Genomic DNA, 16,074 nt, shown 5'->3' with positions numbered 1-16,074 from the left:
CCAACAGTGACCTGCCCCCAGGCCTGCCCAGGAGAGCACCTGCCGTTGCCAGGCCTGTAGCAGGGGGCCCCCCCTTCTGTTCTTCTGGGCCCTCCTGAACCCACCCCCTCTCAGAGTCGGAGTATCCTGCCCCCACCTCTACCTCCCTTCCCAGGGCCCCGAGTGAGAGCATCTTCTCAAATCTGCCTTCCTCGGCACCCAGGTGGGCCCCCGGGTGCTGCTCTTCTTGCAGAGCCTGGCCCCCTCAGACCTTTCGGGCAGCAGATGATTCTATGACCTTCCCCAGCTGAAAGAGAGGGTCAGCACTCACAGGGAAGCTTCAGACACAGTTAATATAAGGCTTGGTTAGGATCTAATTTAGAGTTGCCATTTGGGTTATTTCATATGAGTAATCTTACCTGGAATTGGGTCTAATTCATTGGCTTAGGCAGCGTGTCCTTCTGTAACAGGTCTGAGGGAGCTCACTCAGGTTCTGGCAGGACCAGAGTGAGACTGGAAAGAGGGTTGAATTTTGTATTAGAAGGATCATCACTGCTGGTTCCTCTCAGAGGACACCTCTTTGGGTCATGGTCAGAGGTCCTGGTGATGCGTAGAGCAGAGGGGAACTTTCTGAAAACCCTCTGAGAATGAGAAGGTCCAGCAGAGACTGGGGTGCGTGGTGGGGCCTGTCCACTGGGGAGGGTTCTGAGTGCAGAGCCAGTGGCAGCTTCTGACTTGTTGCCTCAGAGAAGCTGGGTGCAGTTGCCAGAGGCTGGGACTTCAGCCCCTTCAGCCCAAGGGGGAAGGGAGGGGCGTGAGCTGCAGGCGCTTGCCCTAGGGGCAGGGCTGTTGAGGCTGGGAGTGCAGTCTATTCTTTCTGGAACCGGCCAATGGTTGTGGCTGAGCCAGAGTGGCTGTCAGGGCCCACTCAGGGCCCAGTCGGTCCCGCCCTGCTGATTGATGTCTTGCTGACACGGCCGCCCCACAGGTGGGCTACGAGAACGCAGGCACGGTGGAGTTCCTGGTGGACCGGCATGGCAGGCACTACTTCATCGAGGTCAACTCTCGCCTGCAGGTGGAGCACACAGTCACCGAGGAGATCACCGAGTGAGTGGGTGGGGCTTCAGGGGCGGGGCACTTCTGAGGGCGGGGCAGCTTCCAGGTTTCCCATAAAATCCACATATTGGGGGGGCATTTAGTGGGGGCTCGGCCCACCCCCCACTGTGGTAGAGAGCAGTTAAGGATCTAGGTACTTTTTACAAAAATTATTAGAAAAGCATTACATGTGGGGTACCTGGGTGGCTCAGTCGGGTAAGCAGCTGACTCTCGATTTTGTCTCAGGTCATGATCTCAGGGCTGTGGGATGGGGCCCTGGAGCCTGCTTAAGATTCTCTCTAAAAACAAAAGAAAGAAAAGCATCATATGCTTATCATAAAAATGAAGGAGCAAATAAAAAAAAACGATTCAGAGCCCCACTTTCAGAACCAGGCTGCTGAGGAGGAAAGTCTAACATATTTCAGATGAGGAGTGGAGGCTCAGGTCAAGAGAGTTGCCAGCCCAGCAGAACTGTCAGTGTCGACCCTAACTCTCCTGGTTTTGTTCCATCTTTATTTTACTATATACATATTTTGACACAATTGAGATGTTATGTGTAGAGTTCCTCTTCTACTTTTAAAATTAGTATTAGTTGAAGGCATCCTCCAGGCCAGTAGTCTTTCTAGAACTGTAGATGTGTGTTTCATGACTTCCCAAAATGGCCCTCCATTGCTAGCGGGTCAGGTCGTTTCTGGTTTTTGTGGCTCATAAAGGGTGGTCACACCATTTTTGTGTCTAAATCTTTTCCTTCGCCCCTGAAGAGTTGTGGGGATAGACTCTTACAGTGCAGTTACCCGAGCAAAGCCTAATCAGGTTTCCAGATTGCTTGTATCAGTTTGTGCTCCACAAGCACTGAGTACAGACCTTTAAAAAATCTGCTCCTTTTATAAACCATTCAGTTGTTTCAGGATCATATTTTGAGCCATTTAAGTGTGAAGCCCTGGCTTTGGGCCAGCACATCTCACGCTGGAACTTTTCTGACAGTTTGTTCCTCCCCTGACCCCCACCTGAGATTGAGGATGCTGTGGGGGCGCCTGCCTTTGCCCAGCAGGCACACACAGGCCTCCAGATGCCTTGTTCTCTTGAGGTAAAGGCTGAATTGAGGTGGCCGCTCCAGCTTCAGATTCTGACTCCATGAGACTTTGCCCCATTGTGCACTATAAACTCACTGTCAATCTTGGGCCTGCCACAAGCCTGCTCTGTTAAGGATGGAAGCCTGTGCTTGCTCTGGAGTAGGGGTTTTGTGTCCAACACAGACCAGGGTGCAGGTTCCTACCTGGTCACTGGCCACGCAAAGCTTGGGTGAGCTGCAGCCTCTCTGACCCTCAGGCTCCTCCTCTGATGGGAATGACAGATTCAGAGTATCACTGTGGAACACAGGCTGGAACACAGCCTTAAGCTCGTGGTACGTGGACATAGGGACGCCCGGTAGTCATTGTCACTCCCATGAAATGCTTTAGTGGCAAGTACAGGACCCGGGAGAAGATCTTCCAGTGCCATTTACAGGCTGTCCCTGCCACAAGCCTCAGTGACAATACATTTATGACCCTGAGTTTTTTTTTTTTTTTTTTTTTTTTAATAGCTGTTCCACTTGGATTTGTCACTGTCCTTAGGAGCATGGCAGTCAGTGAGGCTGAGCTTATAAAATCATGCACATTTGGAGAGCTTTGTGCACTGAGATCTTCTTTAGGTTGGGGTCTCAGGCACGAGCCCAGCCTTGACACACCTCCTGGGTGGAAGGCACTCTCACCGAAGCATGTCCCCTCACAGCCTCTCCCTACAGCCCTCACAACCCTGCTCTCCCACCAACCGCCCCTCCTCCCCCATCAGGGCATAGTACCTACCACTCTCAGCATGAGCAGTTGAGCCTTCAAATCAGGCTTCACCAAGGGTGGGTCCGGGGGAGGTGGGAGGATGGAGAGACCCTAGGGAGAGGTTAGGGCAGAGTATGGGGAGGCGTCGTTTGGTGGGAGGGACGACAGCAGGTAGATGTAGATATTTCAGCTGGCCCCCCCTCCAGCTGCCCTCTTCTTACTCCCACTGCCCAGAGTTCCCAGCCCCCATGGGCCCAGGCAGGGGCCATAGGTCTGGGTGGAAGGATCCTGCTGCCCCAGCTCGTGAATGAAGAGCTGGCAGGCAGGGATGGGGATCACCCTCCCCATCCATCCCCTGCCTCATGCTCCCCTTCTCCCTACCCCCTCTGCAGTGTGGATCTGGTTCACGCCCAGATCCATGTGGCCGAGGGCCGGAGCCTGCCTGACCTGGGCCTGCGGCAGGAGAATATCCGTATCAACGGTTGTGCCATTCAGTGCCGGGTCACCACCGAGGACCCTGCACGCAGCTTCCAGCCAGACACTGGCCGAATCGAGGTAGGCCAGCATTCCAATGGAGCATGCACTGGCACAGTCTGGGTGGGAAGACCCTCCTGTGGGCCCGGCAGGGAGTAAGAACCCTCGCTTCGGTTGGCTTAGGGTACACAGGAGCCAGGCTCTGTCCAAAAATAAGGGAGAGCCTTCCAGGGGGAGACTGCCATGAACACAGACGAAGAAACCAGTGAGTGAATCGTGCAGAACAGGGAGCAGACCAGTTAGGTGGAGCCAAAAGTAAGCTCCCCAGAAACAAAGCCCAGGCCCTGGACTTTGGCTTCTTTCAAGAGCCCAAAGACAGAGTAGTAGCCTCTGTCCTATGTAGTTGGCAAGGCAGAACCCAAGGATTACTGCAAAGAATTGGGGCCCAGTTGTCCCAGTGGAGGGGATAGGCCAGTGGGTCCCAGTGGAGGGGCCCATTAAAGGATGAATGAGGGAGTCAGGGAAATTGTGGAGGGCAGGGAAGAGGCAGGCTTGGGCCACCAGTGGCTAGATGGCCAGCTGTGGAGGTGGACCTGCCATGCCTCTGCCCCAGGAGTATCTCCCACACGCCCTCTCTTTTCTCAGCACAGACAGCCCCACTTCCACACGCCTTCCCTCCCCACTCCCAGCCTCTGGATCTGCTTGGGGCAGGAGCCCTCTGAACTGCTGGGGTGCCTGTTTCCTGGCCCTCTAGCTCATGCTGGCTAAGGATACCTCTTGAACCTGCACATCAGCAGTGCTGCTCCCAGCTCTGCAGGCTTACTGTCTCCCCATCTGGCCTGAGCCTCCAAGGAAGTGGGACATGTGCGAGAGCTCAGGTTCTGGTCCAGGGAGAAGCCCAGGATGATTTTGAGACAAATACTGGGCTTCTGAGGAACAAGTGATGTGGGAAGGGAAAGGGAATATCTGGATTCTGACAGTTGCAGAATTCTGGGAGTCCTGAGACAGCTGCCACTGGAATTCCATTTCTGGAACAATTCAAGTCCATAGGTGGGGGCAAGTGCTAAGGCTGGAGTGCTGTCTAGTGGGCCGGCCCCTGACTTCTCTGCCCTCAGCGGGGAAGGGGCAGCCCTGCGACGCGCCACTGCCTTCCTGCACCTCCACTTCCAAGGCCTGGCTCCTCTGAGCCTGGTTTACCACAGAATATTTTTAGCTGACAGTTCCTGCTCACAGCTGAGTGTTCACCCTTAAATATTTTATTAAGTTCCTTTTTATCGAACACAGGCCTGTGTCCCTTAGAAGCGGAAACATGGTGCAGTGGGTGTCCCAAGCCCCTTGGGCTGTCCCTCCCACTCCTCATCCTCCTACCTCATTGGTGCCTCACAGGGGTCCCCCGGCCCCAGGTGAAGGCTCTCCCTGCAGGAACTCACCCCTGTCCTCGTCACAGATGTTCATGTGTGTACCAGTTACCCCAGACATCCTAAACCCCTGTCCCCCCAGGACCCTGTCTCTGTCCAGCCTTGGACTTGGAACCCCCGCTTCACCCCCCGAATCTGCCTCTGGGACCCGTCCTCTTCTGCCCTGCTTCCCTCTCTCACATGCGAGTATGCACCTGTTCTCCCGAGAACTCTGCATCCAGCCCCTCTTGCCATTCTCAGCTTTTCTTCTGCCTCTCCTCCCTCTCCCTTCCATTCTCCCCTTCTGAAGGAGGGGAAAGTGAGGGGACACCGAGGCCTTCCTCATCATTTCACTGTGTATGTTAAAACAAAACCCCTCAGCTTGCCTTCCCTCCTTGGCCTGCTCATGCCCTGCAGTGTCCCTGTCACTAATCTGAATTTGTACGTTTGTCTACGGCCTTGCCCAGCAGGCTGGGAGCCCCCTGTGGACAGGGACCCTCTTTTAGCTGCTCACCCTGGTGCCCACAAATGCTGTGGGATGAATGAATTTGAAAGGCAAGAGGGTTAGGCAGGAAGGCGGGTGGGAGGTTGGGGGCTTTGGCTCCTGCCTGCCCAGGGCCCCTGTCTGTGCTCTGCTGAGCTCTGTGTCAGCCCTGAGCTCTGGGCGTATAGCCCTGGGACTGGGAAGAGCAGGGCCTCCCCTGTTCCCCCTCTTGCCTCTTCCCCTGCCAGCTCTCAGGGAGAAGGAAGCAGTGACTGGCACCCAGAGCACGCACTGGCACCCCTGGCTTTGTTGGTGAAAACTAGGCAGAACTTCACAAGCCAGAGTTGGTGCACCTGTGCTAGGAACAGCCCCCTGCCACATCTGCCCTTGTCCAGCCTGGGGTGGGGTTGGGGCACATCTTGACTCCTGCTTAAGACCCAGTTCCTGACCCTGCTCACCTGTGCCCACAGGTGTTCCGGAGCGGAGAGGGCATGGGCATCCGCCTGGATAATGCATCTGCCTTCCAAGGAGCTGTCATCTCCCCGCACTATGACTCCCTGCTCGTCAAAGTCATTGCTCATGGCAAAGACCACCCCACGGCCGCCACCAAGATGAGCAGAGCCCTTGCGGAGTTCCGAGTCCGAGGTGTAAAGGTGAGAGAGGCTGTATGCTTTGCCTGCTTTCTAGTCGCTCACAGTCCCGCTCAGTTCTGTCCCTCTGCTGCACGGGGACTCTCCCAACTGCTCTGCCTCTGCTGGTGCCAGGCCCCTCAGCCTCCTGGGAGTAGGCCTCGGCATCAGATGCTCAGGGGACGCTCGGCCAGAGACAGGAGACTTGTTCCGGGGAGCCCCACACTTCTTCTTGCCCTTCTTAGGTGAGATCACATGGAGTCTGTGTTCAATCCACATATTATAGGCCTCCTTCTGGAAATTCTGATCCCGCATGTTGGGGTAGAGAACCCAGTTTTGAACAAGCTCTCAGGAATTCTGAGTCCCAGGAAAACCCTGGGTGAGAGCACAAGCCTGTGTGGATGAGGTCACTGGGCATAAAATGAGACCCTTGTCTGCCCTCACAGCTCCCATCCCCTGGCCTGGCACCAGCATCATGTTGGTGCTTTTGGGACAGCGAGGAAGGGAGGCTGCAGCTGGGAGGCCTGAGCAAGGGCAGAGTGGGGCACATCGCCCACCCTCAGGGCGTTCCTAGCCCAGCTGTCAGGCAAGGACCTGAGATGCTCGTCAGCCCCTCGATTCCCCGTCTGTAGCTAGAGATGAAGCCACAGCCACATACTGCCTTGGCCTTGAGGCCAGCACTGCCTCCATATATGTGGGCATCCCCTGGGCAGATGCTGCCAGCAGACACTCTGCGGCACAAGAGCAGGAAGGAGGGCTCTGCCCTCAGTGGACTGTGCCACCCGGCCCAACCATGGGGGTGGTTTCTGGGCAGACCAGCCCTCAGCCTCTCCTGGGAGTGCCCAAAGGATGGCACCCAATGCAGAGGATGCCCTCTCTGGCCTGCCCTGCACAGAGGCACAGGGTGTGTGTGCTGAGGTACTGGCTGATGTCCCCCTTGTGTCACCTTCTCCTCTCGGCTGCCTCCAGTCCTGCCTGGGGTCCAGGCTCGGCTGGTGAGGTCAGGGGATATGGGCAGTACTGTCCTCTCACCTGCTGGTCTGGCTATGTGGTGTGTCCTGGCAGGAGCCCTGGTAGGTGCAGAAGCCTCTCGAAGCACATGGTGTGGAAGGAGGGAGGAAGCGTACCTGTGGGGTCAAGGCTTGGTCAGCCGTTTCTCCTCAGGCCCTTGGCCCACCTTAGAGGGAATGGCTGTTCCCTGGGTGTTGGGGCGTCTCTGTGCACTTCTGTGGGAAGCCTCGGGGCTCCTGGTCTGGGGGCTGTTCTCTGCACAAATACAGAGACGTGTTGTGGCGTCATGTGTTCAATGTGCTGCTCTCTCAGGGGCCTTGGGTTTCCCCACATGGTGTCTTAGGGGTGCTTTGGGGGCCGGGTGGCCAGTATGCACCGTGGCCCTGCCTGCCTGCCTTTGTGGCTCTTGTTCTTACTGGTAAGCCCGGCTGGCCCTTGTGCTTGTGCCCCCGGGCCACTGGGCCTTTCACCTGCCCTACAGCTGGCAGGCTCCTGCACACCTAGTGTCTGAGAGCCCTGAGGGCGGAGAAGGGAGACCAGAGCCTTGTGGCTCACAAGGAGGAAACCTTGGGACACGTGTTTCTGGTTCCTTGGGGCACCAGAGTCCTCCCCAAATGTGCACCCTGACTAGGCCGCTGGCTCCTGCCACCTCTAGAGCCTCCCACACCCAGCACCTTGCAGCACCTTGCACCTTCTCATCTTACACACCATGGGCCCTCCCTCCCCTCTGCCTTCACCCTACAGCCCCTTAGAGGGCCCATGCTCTCCTGCTATTCTGTTTAGGACCTCGTTTCATTTAATTAAACCAGGATCTCTCTTGAGCCACACCCAGGTATGTGTTCTGGGGCTGGGAGGGCAAGCGCACATATGTCAACACCGTGCAAACCCACAAGTGTGTGAGCTTGGCTAGCACACGTGTGCACACACATACCTGTTGTTCCAGTTTTCCTCGGGGCTGCCCATTAGAACCCTGGTGGGCCTCAGATAAATGTCCATGCACCCCTTGGCACATGTACTGTGGCTGCCACGACCTGGGCACCATTATAGGCTATGGGGTGCCTCAGTGAGGCCCAGGCACCTGCATGTTCTTAAAGCATCTGGGTGCACCTAGCCCAGCAGAGAGCCACACATCGGCAAGTATTTGTGTCTGGAGCACGGACTTCCTTCAGCTGACACTTGGAGCTGTGATTGTTCAAAGGCTGGCAGAGCCTGTGCCCGGGGCCAGAGGCTGGCAGGGGTCTTGGGTCGAGAGGAGGCAGAGCAGGGCATGCCCACTCCCCCCAAACTCCAGCTCCTCGGGGTGGGGAACAGAAGCAGGGCAGTGGCCCTGTGGGTGTGGGCACCCCCTTCCTAGTGTTTATCCCTCCAGTGTCCAGCAAGGGTTTGAGTCAGTCTTTCAAGATAAGCCCAGAGCAAAGCCACAGGATGGGGAGTGGAGGGCATCAGTGGAGCAGCTGGGAGCTCAGGGCCTCTAGCACTGATGAACCTTCCAGAAGGTCTTGGGCTGATAGGGCAGTGGGATTCCAAGCATATTCCAATCCCTCCAGGATAACATTTTACAAATCCAGAAGATGCCCTGAAAGACGGTGAAAGAGGTTGTCCCTGATGGAAGCCATGGGGGCCTTCCTACTGAGTTAAAAGACTGTTATCAGACAAGGTCCCTTTGCCCTGAAGGGCTGTGCCACATCCCCTGTGCCCCTGTTGCCACTCTGTGCACCATGACATCCATGCCTCCATGAGGATGTCACATCCCCTCCATGTCCTGCCAGGAAGGGGTGTTCTCTTCCCTCACAGACATAGGCCCAGGGCCCAGAGGCTCAGTCACAGCCCTTCCCCTTCTCTAGGTGCTGGTCCAGCTCACCTGGGACAGGAGGTACCAGCCCCAAGCACTTGGCCATTAGACAGATGAGGATGAGGGCACACACCCCAGGCTGTTTGGGCCACCTCTATGGGGCTAGCAGCCCCAGGCCTGACCCTGTCCTGTGTGCCTCTACTGGCCCACGCGTTCCCCTCCACTCTCAGGGAGCCTAGCAGGATGAGACAGGCTAGCACTGAGGTGTACCCAACAATTTTATTATAAAGAAAAACAAGACTTCCGCTTGGTGGCTGCAGCCCCTGCCTTGGTGGCTGTGAGCACCTGTTGGAGGAACACGGGTCTGGAGGCCAGAACCAGGGATAGGGCCCCCTGTCCTGCCAAGTACAAAGGGAGCCTGAGGTACCAAGGGTAAAATCAGGAGAGACTCCCAGGCAGCGCTGACCCACCAGGCCCCGCAGCTGCCCACCCCATGCCCTCTGCCCCTTCCCCAGCCCACCCTGGGCTGACTCCCTTCCCATCACACCACACTCTCCTCCAGCTGCTCCATGCTGCCCCCCACCCCCCGGCACCCAGCCCCGAGCAGCCCCCCATGCACGGAGTGGCTCCTCCGGGCCCAGGCCCCTCCAAGGCGCCTGGCATAACCGTAGCACCCGCTGGCGTCTCCCAGGTCCAGGGAGCAGCTGCGTTGGGGCCGAGGTGGTGGGCTCCGTGGCGGGTGGGCCTTGGGCGTGGGGCTGGGGCCTCCATTGGTCTGGGATTGGACGTGGCTGAGCTTGAGGGGGAGGCGGCCATTCCCGGCCCCCCGGCCCCGAACCAGCAAGGCCACAGTGAAGACCAGTAAGGCAGCCACCAGCACACCCCCCACGGCCACGGTCAGGGTCCCGCCCAGCACATGGGCCTGCAGGGCGTGGCACAGGGGTGCAGCCGGTAGTGTGGAGAAGTGGGCACAGCCCAGCAGCCTCGTGGCTGTGAGGTCGGAAGGTCCAGCGGCAGGTGACAGGGCCAGCAGGCAGAGGTCATAGTCGGCACCAGGGACTAGGTGCTTCAGCAGGAAGTGGTGGCTGGAGGCTGGGACGATCCTGTGGGCAAGGGTGGTTGATCAGAGCCTGGGTCCAGGCCCTGGCCCCAGCTCACACCCCTTCACTGCACACCTCCCACCTTCACTGCATGCTCCCAGGTCCAGCTCAGATCACTCCTCTCCCCTAGGACCACATGGGCCTTGTCGGTTTACTCAAGAAGGCAGAGAAGCCAAGACAGGCATGCATGTGTGCAGCTGGGGACAGTGCAAGGGGACAGGCAGGCATATGTGTTGATGCACAAGCCCAGGGCAAGCCAGGGAGGTGGTGGAGAGTCACGTTGTCAGAGCCAGAAAGAACACACGTATGTGTGGCCCAGGCTGGTGTGCTTAAATGCAGAGACCAGATGCCAGGAAGCCTGTACTTGCTCAGCCACACCAAGAGACTTCATGGGGCACTTCCCACCTCTCCCTGGTGCCTGCCCCTCCCCTCTCCCTGCAGGCAGCTCAGAAGCTGAGGAGGGGTGAATGGAGGTGGCTGAGTCCGGGAGGGGTGAGGAGGGGCAGCTGGGAGTGAAGCAGGGGCTGCGGGCTGCAAAGTGCATCCTCACCGGTAGATGAGGGTCTCGTCCTCGCTGCTGTTATACTGGATTTGGAACATCCACACGGGGTCTGCTGGCCGCCCCGGCCCCCAGCTCACAAGCCCTGAGGTGGCAGTCACCTCCGTCACCTGCACAGCCGGCTCAGACTCGAGTGTCCCCTCGCCCTCAGCAGCAGTGCGGGCTGAGGCAGCAATGTCCGAGGGCCCAGGGCGGCCCCCCTCAGTGCTGCCATTCCCACCATGGGGCAGGGCCAGCACTCGTAGCTCTACGTGGGCTGTGGCCTCACCAGCAGGGTTGGTGGCAATGCACGTGTAGCCCCCCGCGTCCCCAGAGCCTGTCACCCCAATCTCCAGGGTCCCGTTGGGGAAAGCCCGGGCTCGAGAGGAGTTGCCAACCAGCCGGTCATCGGGGCCAACCCAGTGCATGGTGGGCGCAGGGTCGCCAAGGGCCCGGCACCGCAGCGTGGCCCGCTGGCCCTCCAGCACCCAGAGGCGCTGTGTGTGGCGGGCAATGAGGGGAGGCTCACAGGAGAACTCGCCCTCGGGCACTGCCCAGAAGTAGCGGCCAGCCAGGCCTGGAGGGGAGGCGCACGTCTCTAGGTCGTCAGGCCGGGCCAGCCGCCGCAGCCACAGCAGCTCGCAGTTGCAGTGCAGGGGGTTCCCGCTGAAGCTCAGCACCAGGGGGGCAGGCGAGGCCTCTGCGTCGCGCCCCCGGGAAAAGAGCGGGTCGGGTGCCAGTGTGGCCAGGCGGTTGGAGGTGAGGTCAAGACGGGAGAGCTGGCCGAGCTGTGCAAAGGCACCCGGGGGCAGTGCATCGATGAGGTTGTGGTCCAGGTTGAGGGTGTGCAGGGCAGGCATGGCACCGATTCCGGCCCAGGGTACCTGCCGCAGGTTGTTGTAGGACAAGTCCAGGTCCTCTAGGCTGTCCAGGAAGTCATCGAAGGCCCCAGGTGAGATGCGGCCCAGCTGGTTGCCACTGAGGATGAGGTGCTGCAGGTTGACAGGGCCCCGTAGGCTGCCGGCGCCCAGCTCCACCAGCCTGTTGCCATCCAGGTGCAGGGAGCGCAGGCTTTCCAGGTCCCCAAAAGCGCGGGCCCCGATGCGGGTGATGGCGTTTCGGGACAGCGTCAGGTCCACCAACCCTGTCATGTTTCGAAAGTCTGGTGGCCCCAAGGCCTGGATGAAGTTGTCAGCCAGCCGCAACTCCACTGTGCGCCGGTCCACGTTGGGTGGCACAAACAGCAGGCCTCGGTGGGCACAGAGGGTGCTGAGCGATTCGGAAAGGTTCTGGCAGACACAGGGCAGGGGGCAGGCGGCCGCTCCACTGGCCAGCAGCAGCAGCAGGAGTGGCGGGGCCATGGTGAGTGCCCTGTAGGGAAGGGCCAGGGCCCCAGGCACAGGTGGGGCTGGGACAGGTGTTGGCTGTGCCCGTGGCCCAGTCCCAAGGGCCAGCTTCCAGAGTCTGGCCCACGTGGGGGTCAGGGTCAGAGGCCCGAGGGGCCCCCCAGGGCTGAAAGAAGGCCGGGGCCTGCAGGGCCAGGCCCCCCCCACCCAGAGTAAAGGTCACATTTCCCAAGCCGGTAGGGGGGTCCTGGCTCTGGGGATGGGGTGCAGCGTGAGGCAGGAAGCGGAGGTGGACACTAGAGCAGGGAGGGTCCCGGAACTTCCTTTCTCTGGCGTCTCCAGGAACCGCCAGCCCCCTCCCTCCGCGCCATCCCCTCCCCCGCCGGGGAAGGCGCCCCCCCAAGCCCCTCCCGTCGCCCCTCCCTGGCCATCCACCGCTGCTGTGCCCCGCGGCCCCCTCACCTGGTGTCTGTAGCTCAGGGGGCGCGGGCCGGCCTCCCCGCGGGCCTGGCCGGCCCCCGCCGACTCCAGGCCGCTCTCCCGCGGGGGCGAGGCCAGGGGCTGACCGGCCGCCCGCCGCGCGCCCTCCTGCCCATGGCGCTCGGGCCCGCGGCCCCGGCTCACTCGGTTCCCGGCACCTTTTCCCGGCGGCTCGCGGCGGCGGTGGCGGCGACAGGCAGGCGGGTGCGCGCCGGCGAGCGCGCGCTCCGCGGACACGCACGTGGAGGGCGGACAGGGAGGGGCGCACGGGGATCCACCCGGGCCGGCTGGCTCCCGAGGTCACGGGGACACGCGGCCACTGCAGCGCCCACGGGTGGCTCCTGGTCACGCCCGAGGCCCGGGCCGGCGCGGGCCCGCCGCGCAGTCCCCCGGCGCTGCCGCAGCGCACTCACCCTGGCACAGGCGCGCGCGCCCCCGGCCACCCTGGCGCCCCGGCATCCTGCACCGCACCGGCGCCCGCCGCCGCCGCGCGAACCGTCACTCTGCAGACAGCCAGACAAAGCGCCAGCTCGCGGGCCCCTTCACCATCTCCCAGAGACGGGAGCCTGTGTCACATGTCGCTGGGCACCCTCCCCAGCACACCCACACATGCCCACACACCCACAAGTCCCCGCACCCACAGACAGGGCCGGGCGCAAACCCGCACTGTTGGGACCCTCACAGACACACGCTGAAGGTCATAACCGTTCTGCATCACCGAGTCACGTGGAGGGTCCCCAGCAGGCAAGGGGCCTGGGGTGGGGGTGAGGGGCTGGGGCGACGCCCCCGGCAGGCCTGCTGCGGGGTGGGGCCGAGAGGGCTCGGCCTCCCGGCTGGCGCCGTGCCCCGCCCCTCCCTCCCCTTCCCGGGCTCCCTGCCCCGCCCGGCACGCTCGGGAGCCAACCGGTCTCTGCCTCCGGCCCGATTGGTCTGCGCGGCGCCGTTTCCCAGCAGGCCGGCGGTGGCACGCTGTTTGAAGCTGTCGTCAGTGGTCCTCGCCGAGCCGGCAGCCCCTCCCTCCCCCTTGTGCCCCGGTCGGGCCATTTCTCTGGGAGAGCGGCCCAGGGTGGGCTCGTCTCCCGGTGGCGGTTGAGATCCCCGCTTCCTCGCTTCCTGCCTCCGGTCGTCGGGGCTTGGGTGGGCGCGCTGAGTGCTCGGACCCTTCGGCCGTTGGGAAACAGGGGAAGTCACCACTTTCTCCAAGTTTCTTCTAGTCCTTAGGCCACCTGGACACCCCGACTCCCGTCCCTTTCCCTTCCTTTCAGACATGATTCCTAGGGCCGGGTAGGCCAGCCCCCTGGGAAACATGGAATTCTGATTTTGCCTGGTAGAGCAGGTAACCTTGGGCAAGTTATTTAACCACTGAAACACTACCCATCTTGGCCAGGGGGTATTAATTGCACATACACTTCCCTCCTAGGGCCGAGAGTAGCGATGTGGCCCGTGAGGGTGGCTACCTGTCAGCTGGAATCTGTTCTTAACTGTTGCCACCCCCTGGGCCTCAGCTGTTGGATTTGTAAAATGAAGGCACTGAATTCCAGCCCAGGTCCACTGTGGTGCTCAGTAGCATGGGCTATCTTTGTTCCTCATTTCACCTTCCAGAATGTTTCATTCTAAACATACAAATCTACTAGCATCCATCAAGCGGCTCTGTGCTGGGAGTTAGGGTACTTGAGGAACCAGATGGGCTTGGTTCCTGCTGGCATCCAGCTCACAGTACATAAGGACCACCCATCCCCCACAGAGTTATGAAGGGGGGAGGGGGGCCTACAAATGGGAAATGTAGGGTGGAAGAGGGGAGGCCTCTGAGAATGCCTCTTATCCCTGTGCGGTTCCAGGTTCTTTAGATGGCTTAATTGAGTTTATCTCTTCAGATGCCATGCCTTGGTCCAGTTGAAATGTTTCCATCTCTTTTTTAGGAGGGGCAGCCACTAGTTTCAGGGACAGATAGGCAGATCTGTCACACTAGTGGCATGAGGCAATGTTGGCTGGGTCTGCAATGACTGTGGGGGAGACAACCTTCCCATCTGGGCCTCCAGGTGACAGGAGCCCAAGGAGGGGGGCAGGTAGAATTTCTGAGTAGCAGCAGGGCTCCTCAGCCCATGCAGGGCCTGGAGTCCCTGTTGAAGTTGCCAACAGAGGCCATGAATGGGTGACATGGAGGTGCCTTATCTGAAGTGACAGCTGTGTGGTCACAGGCACATTGCATGCTGGAATCCCACCCACGTGGCCTGGCAGTCACGGGACATCTCTGTGTGCCGGCTTCCAGGCCCCCGTGTGGCCTCTAGGTTGGACTTGGCCCGCTCCAGCTTCATGCTGTCACCCAATAAGTTAATGAGCAGAAATGAGGGATCTTGTGTACAAAACGGGCAGATACAGCTACCCAAGGCAGCACAATGCTCCCAGGGCTCCCAAGTATAGGAAGAAGGCAGACATGCAAAAGCTGAGGCCTAGGGAGGCACTTTCCAACAGCTGACCCCACAGAAGCCTACTAAAAAGAGGGAGGTACAGATGAAGGCCTTCAAGTTCAGACTGCCAGGAAGAGCTTCCCAGGCAGGCACAAAGGAGTGGAGGCATGAGAACACATGGCAACTTTGGCAAGGCTGGAGGTGGCCATGACTTGGAAGTGTGGCAGAAGGCATGACCTGGAAACAAGGGGTCATAGAGTCTAGAGATGGCCATGGTAGAGCCATCTGGCTTGACCAGTGACACAGGAGTGGGTATTGAGGGCGATGGAGTGTAGGTTTGGGTTACTGGATGGACAGTGAGGCACTCAGCAGAAGGCAGAGGAGGACTGGGTGAAGGAAGCTGACTTTGGACTTGACGAGGTGGGTGAGGGCCACACAAGGAGAGGGGTCGAGGAGGCATTTCTACTTTAGGGTCTTGGCTCTGAAGCTGGAAGCCCAAGATGAGGCCACCCAGGGAGAATGTGCTGTGTGAGGAGAAGAGGCCCAGTGACAGCTCTGAGAACTCCATCCTGCAGGGGTGAAAGGAGCCCCCAGTGGGGACTGGGGAGGAGAGCAAGAGGTCTTGGAAGCCCAGGGCGAGAAGGTCCAGGTGGGAGCTATTAGCAAGTGAAGGGTGGGAAAGAGCCCACAGGAGATAGCCACAAGGAGGGATCTTAGCAAGGGTACCAAAGTGTGGCTGTGGGGAGTGGAGGGGTTGCAGGAAAGGGGGTTGCTAAAGGTAGGGGACATCTGTCAAGAAGCATGGCTGGGAAGGTGAGCATAGCTACTTTGTCATGGTGCTATGGGAAAGGCCTGACCAAGTTTCTAGGTTGTGTGAAGGGGAGGTGCTTATTTCCAGATCCCTTAGGAAGGAGGAGCTGATTCAGCACATCCTCTGGAGTGAGCAAGAGGGGAGGAAGTGGACTCAGCCCCCTAACAACTTACAGGACTCTGCCAGAATAGGGGGTGGGTGAGGAGGTTATCCCACAGGGAGGCCTCAGACCTCAGCCTAGTATCCTGGGGAACGTGGGGGAGCTATGCTGGCCCACGCTGGCCCTTCAGCCTCTTCTCTCCCCATCCCTGCTACATCATGACACCCTCCCACCCACCTCTATCCTGCAGACCAACATCCCCTTCCTGCAGAATGTGCTCAACAACCAGCAGTTCCTGGCAGGCACCGTGGACACCCAGTTCATCGATGAGAACCCGGAGCTTTTCCAGCTGCGGCCTGCGCAGAACCGGGCTCAGAAGCTGCTGCACTACCTCGGTCTGGCCCCCAGACTGCCCTGCTCTCCCCTCCTGGCCCCATCTAGAAGAGCTTCCTAGCACCCACTGTCCCTGCCCTCGTTTTGGTCCTGCACCCCACCTCCTCTGCTTCACTCTCCCACCTTGCCCACCTTCCTTGCTCCTGATCTTAGAGGTGCCCCCTCGTCTGCCCACACAGCCCTCAGTAGGTTCCCACTGCCTGGACCCAGGAGGCCCTGGCTT

The 16,074-nt window shown here is 59.7% G+C and overlaps 2 protein-coding genes across 5 annotated transcripts in view; one reads left to right on the top strand and one right to left on the bottom strand.

Moving 5' to 3' along the window:
* PC (pyruvate carboxylase) overlaps positions 1-16,074 on the top strand; it is a 100,461-nt gene that overhangs the window by 79,916 nt on the left and 4,471 nt on the right. For all 4 annotated transcript variants that reach the window (XM_077862566.1, XM_077862565.1, XM_077862564.1 and 1 more), the window contains 4 exons: positions 968-1,086; positions 3,281-3,443; positions 5,714-5,896; positions 15,709-15,853. In XM_077862566.1, coding sequence (XP_077718692.1) covers positions 968-1,086; positions 3,281-3,443; positions 5,714-5,896; positions 15,709-15,853 — 610 coding nt within the window. The remainder of the gene's footprint in view (positions 1-967; positions 1,087-3,280; positions 3,444-5,713; positions 5,897-15,708; positions 15,854-16,074) is intronic.
* LRFN4 (leucine rich repeat and fibronectin type III domain containing 4) lies at positions 8,936-12,967 on the bottom strand. The gene is made up of 3 exons (XM_077862569.1): positions 12,122-12,967; positions 10,326-11,684; positions 8,936-9,778 (listed from the first exon to the last, which is right to left on the bottom strand). The coding sequence occupies exons 2-3, from the start codon at positions 11,672-11,674 to the stop codon at positions 9,217-9,219; spliced, it is 1,911 nt and encodes a 636-aa protein (XP_077718695.1). The 5' UTR covers positions 11,675-11,684; positions 12,122-12,967; the 3' UTR covers positions 8,936-9,216.

Source organism: Canis aureus, chromosome 21, assembly GCF_053574225.1.
Source record: "Canis aureus isolate CA01 chromosome 21, VMU_Caureus_v.1.0, whole genome shotgun sequence".
NCBI classification, from domain to species: Eukaryota; Metazoa; Chordata; class Mammalia; order Carnivora; family Canidae; genus Canis; species Canis aureus.
Note: the sequence above shows the minus strand (reverse complement) of the source record. Positions and strands in the feature narration are given on the sequence as shown.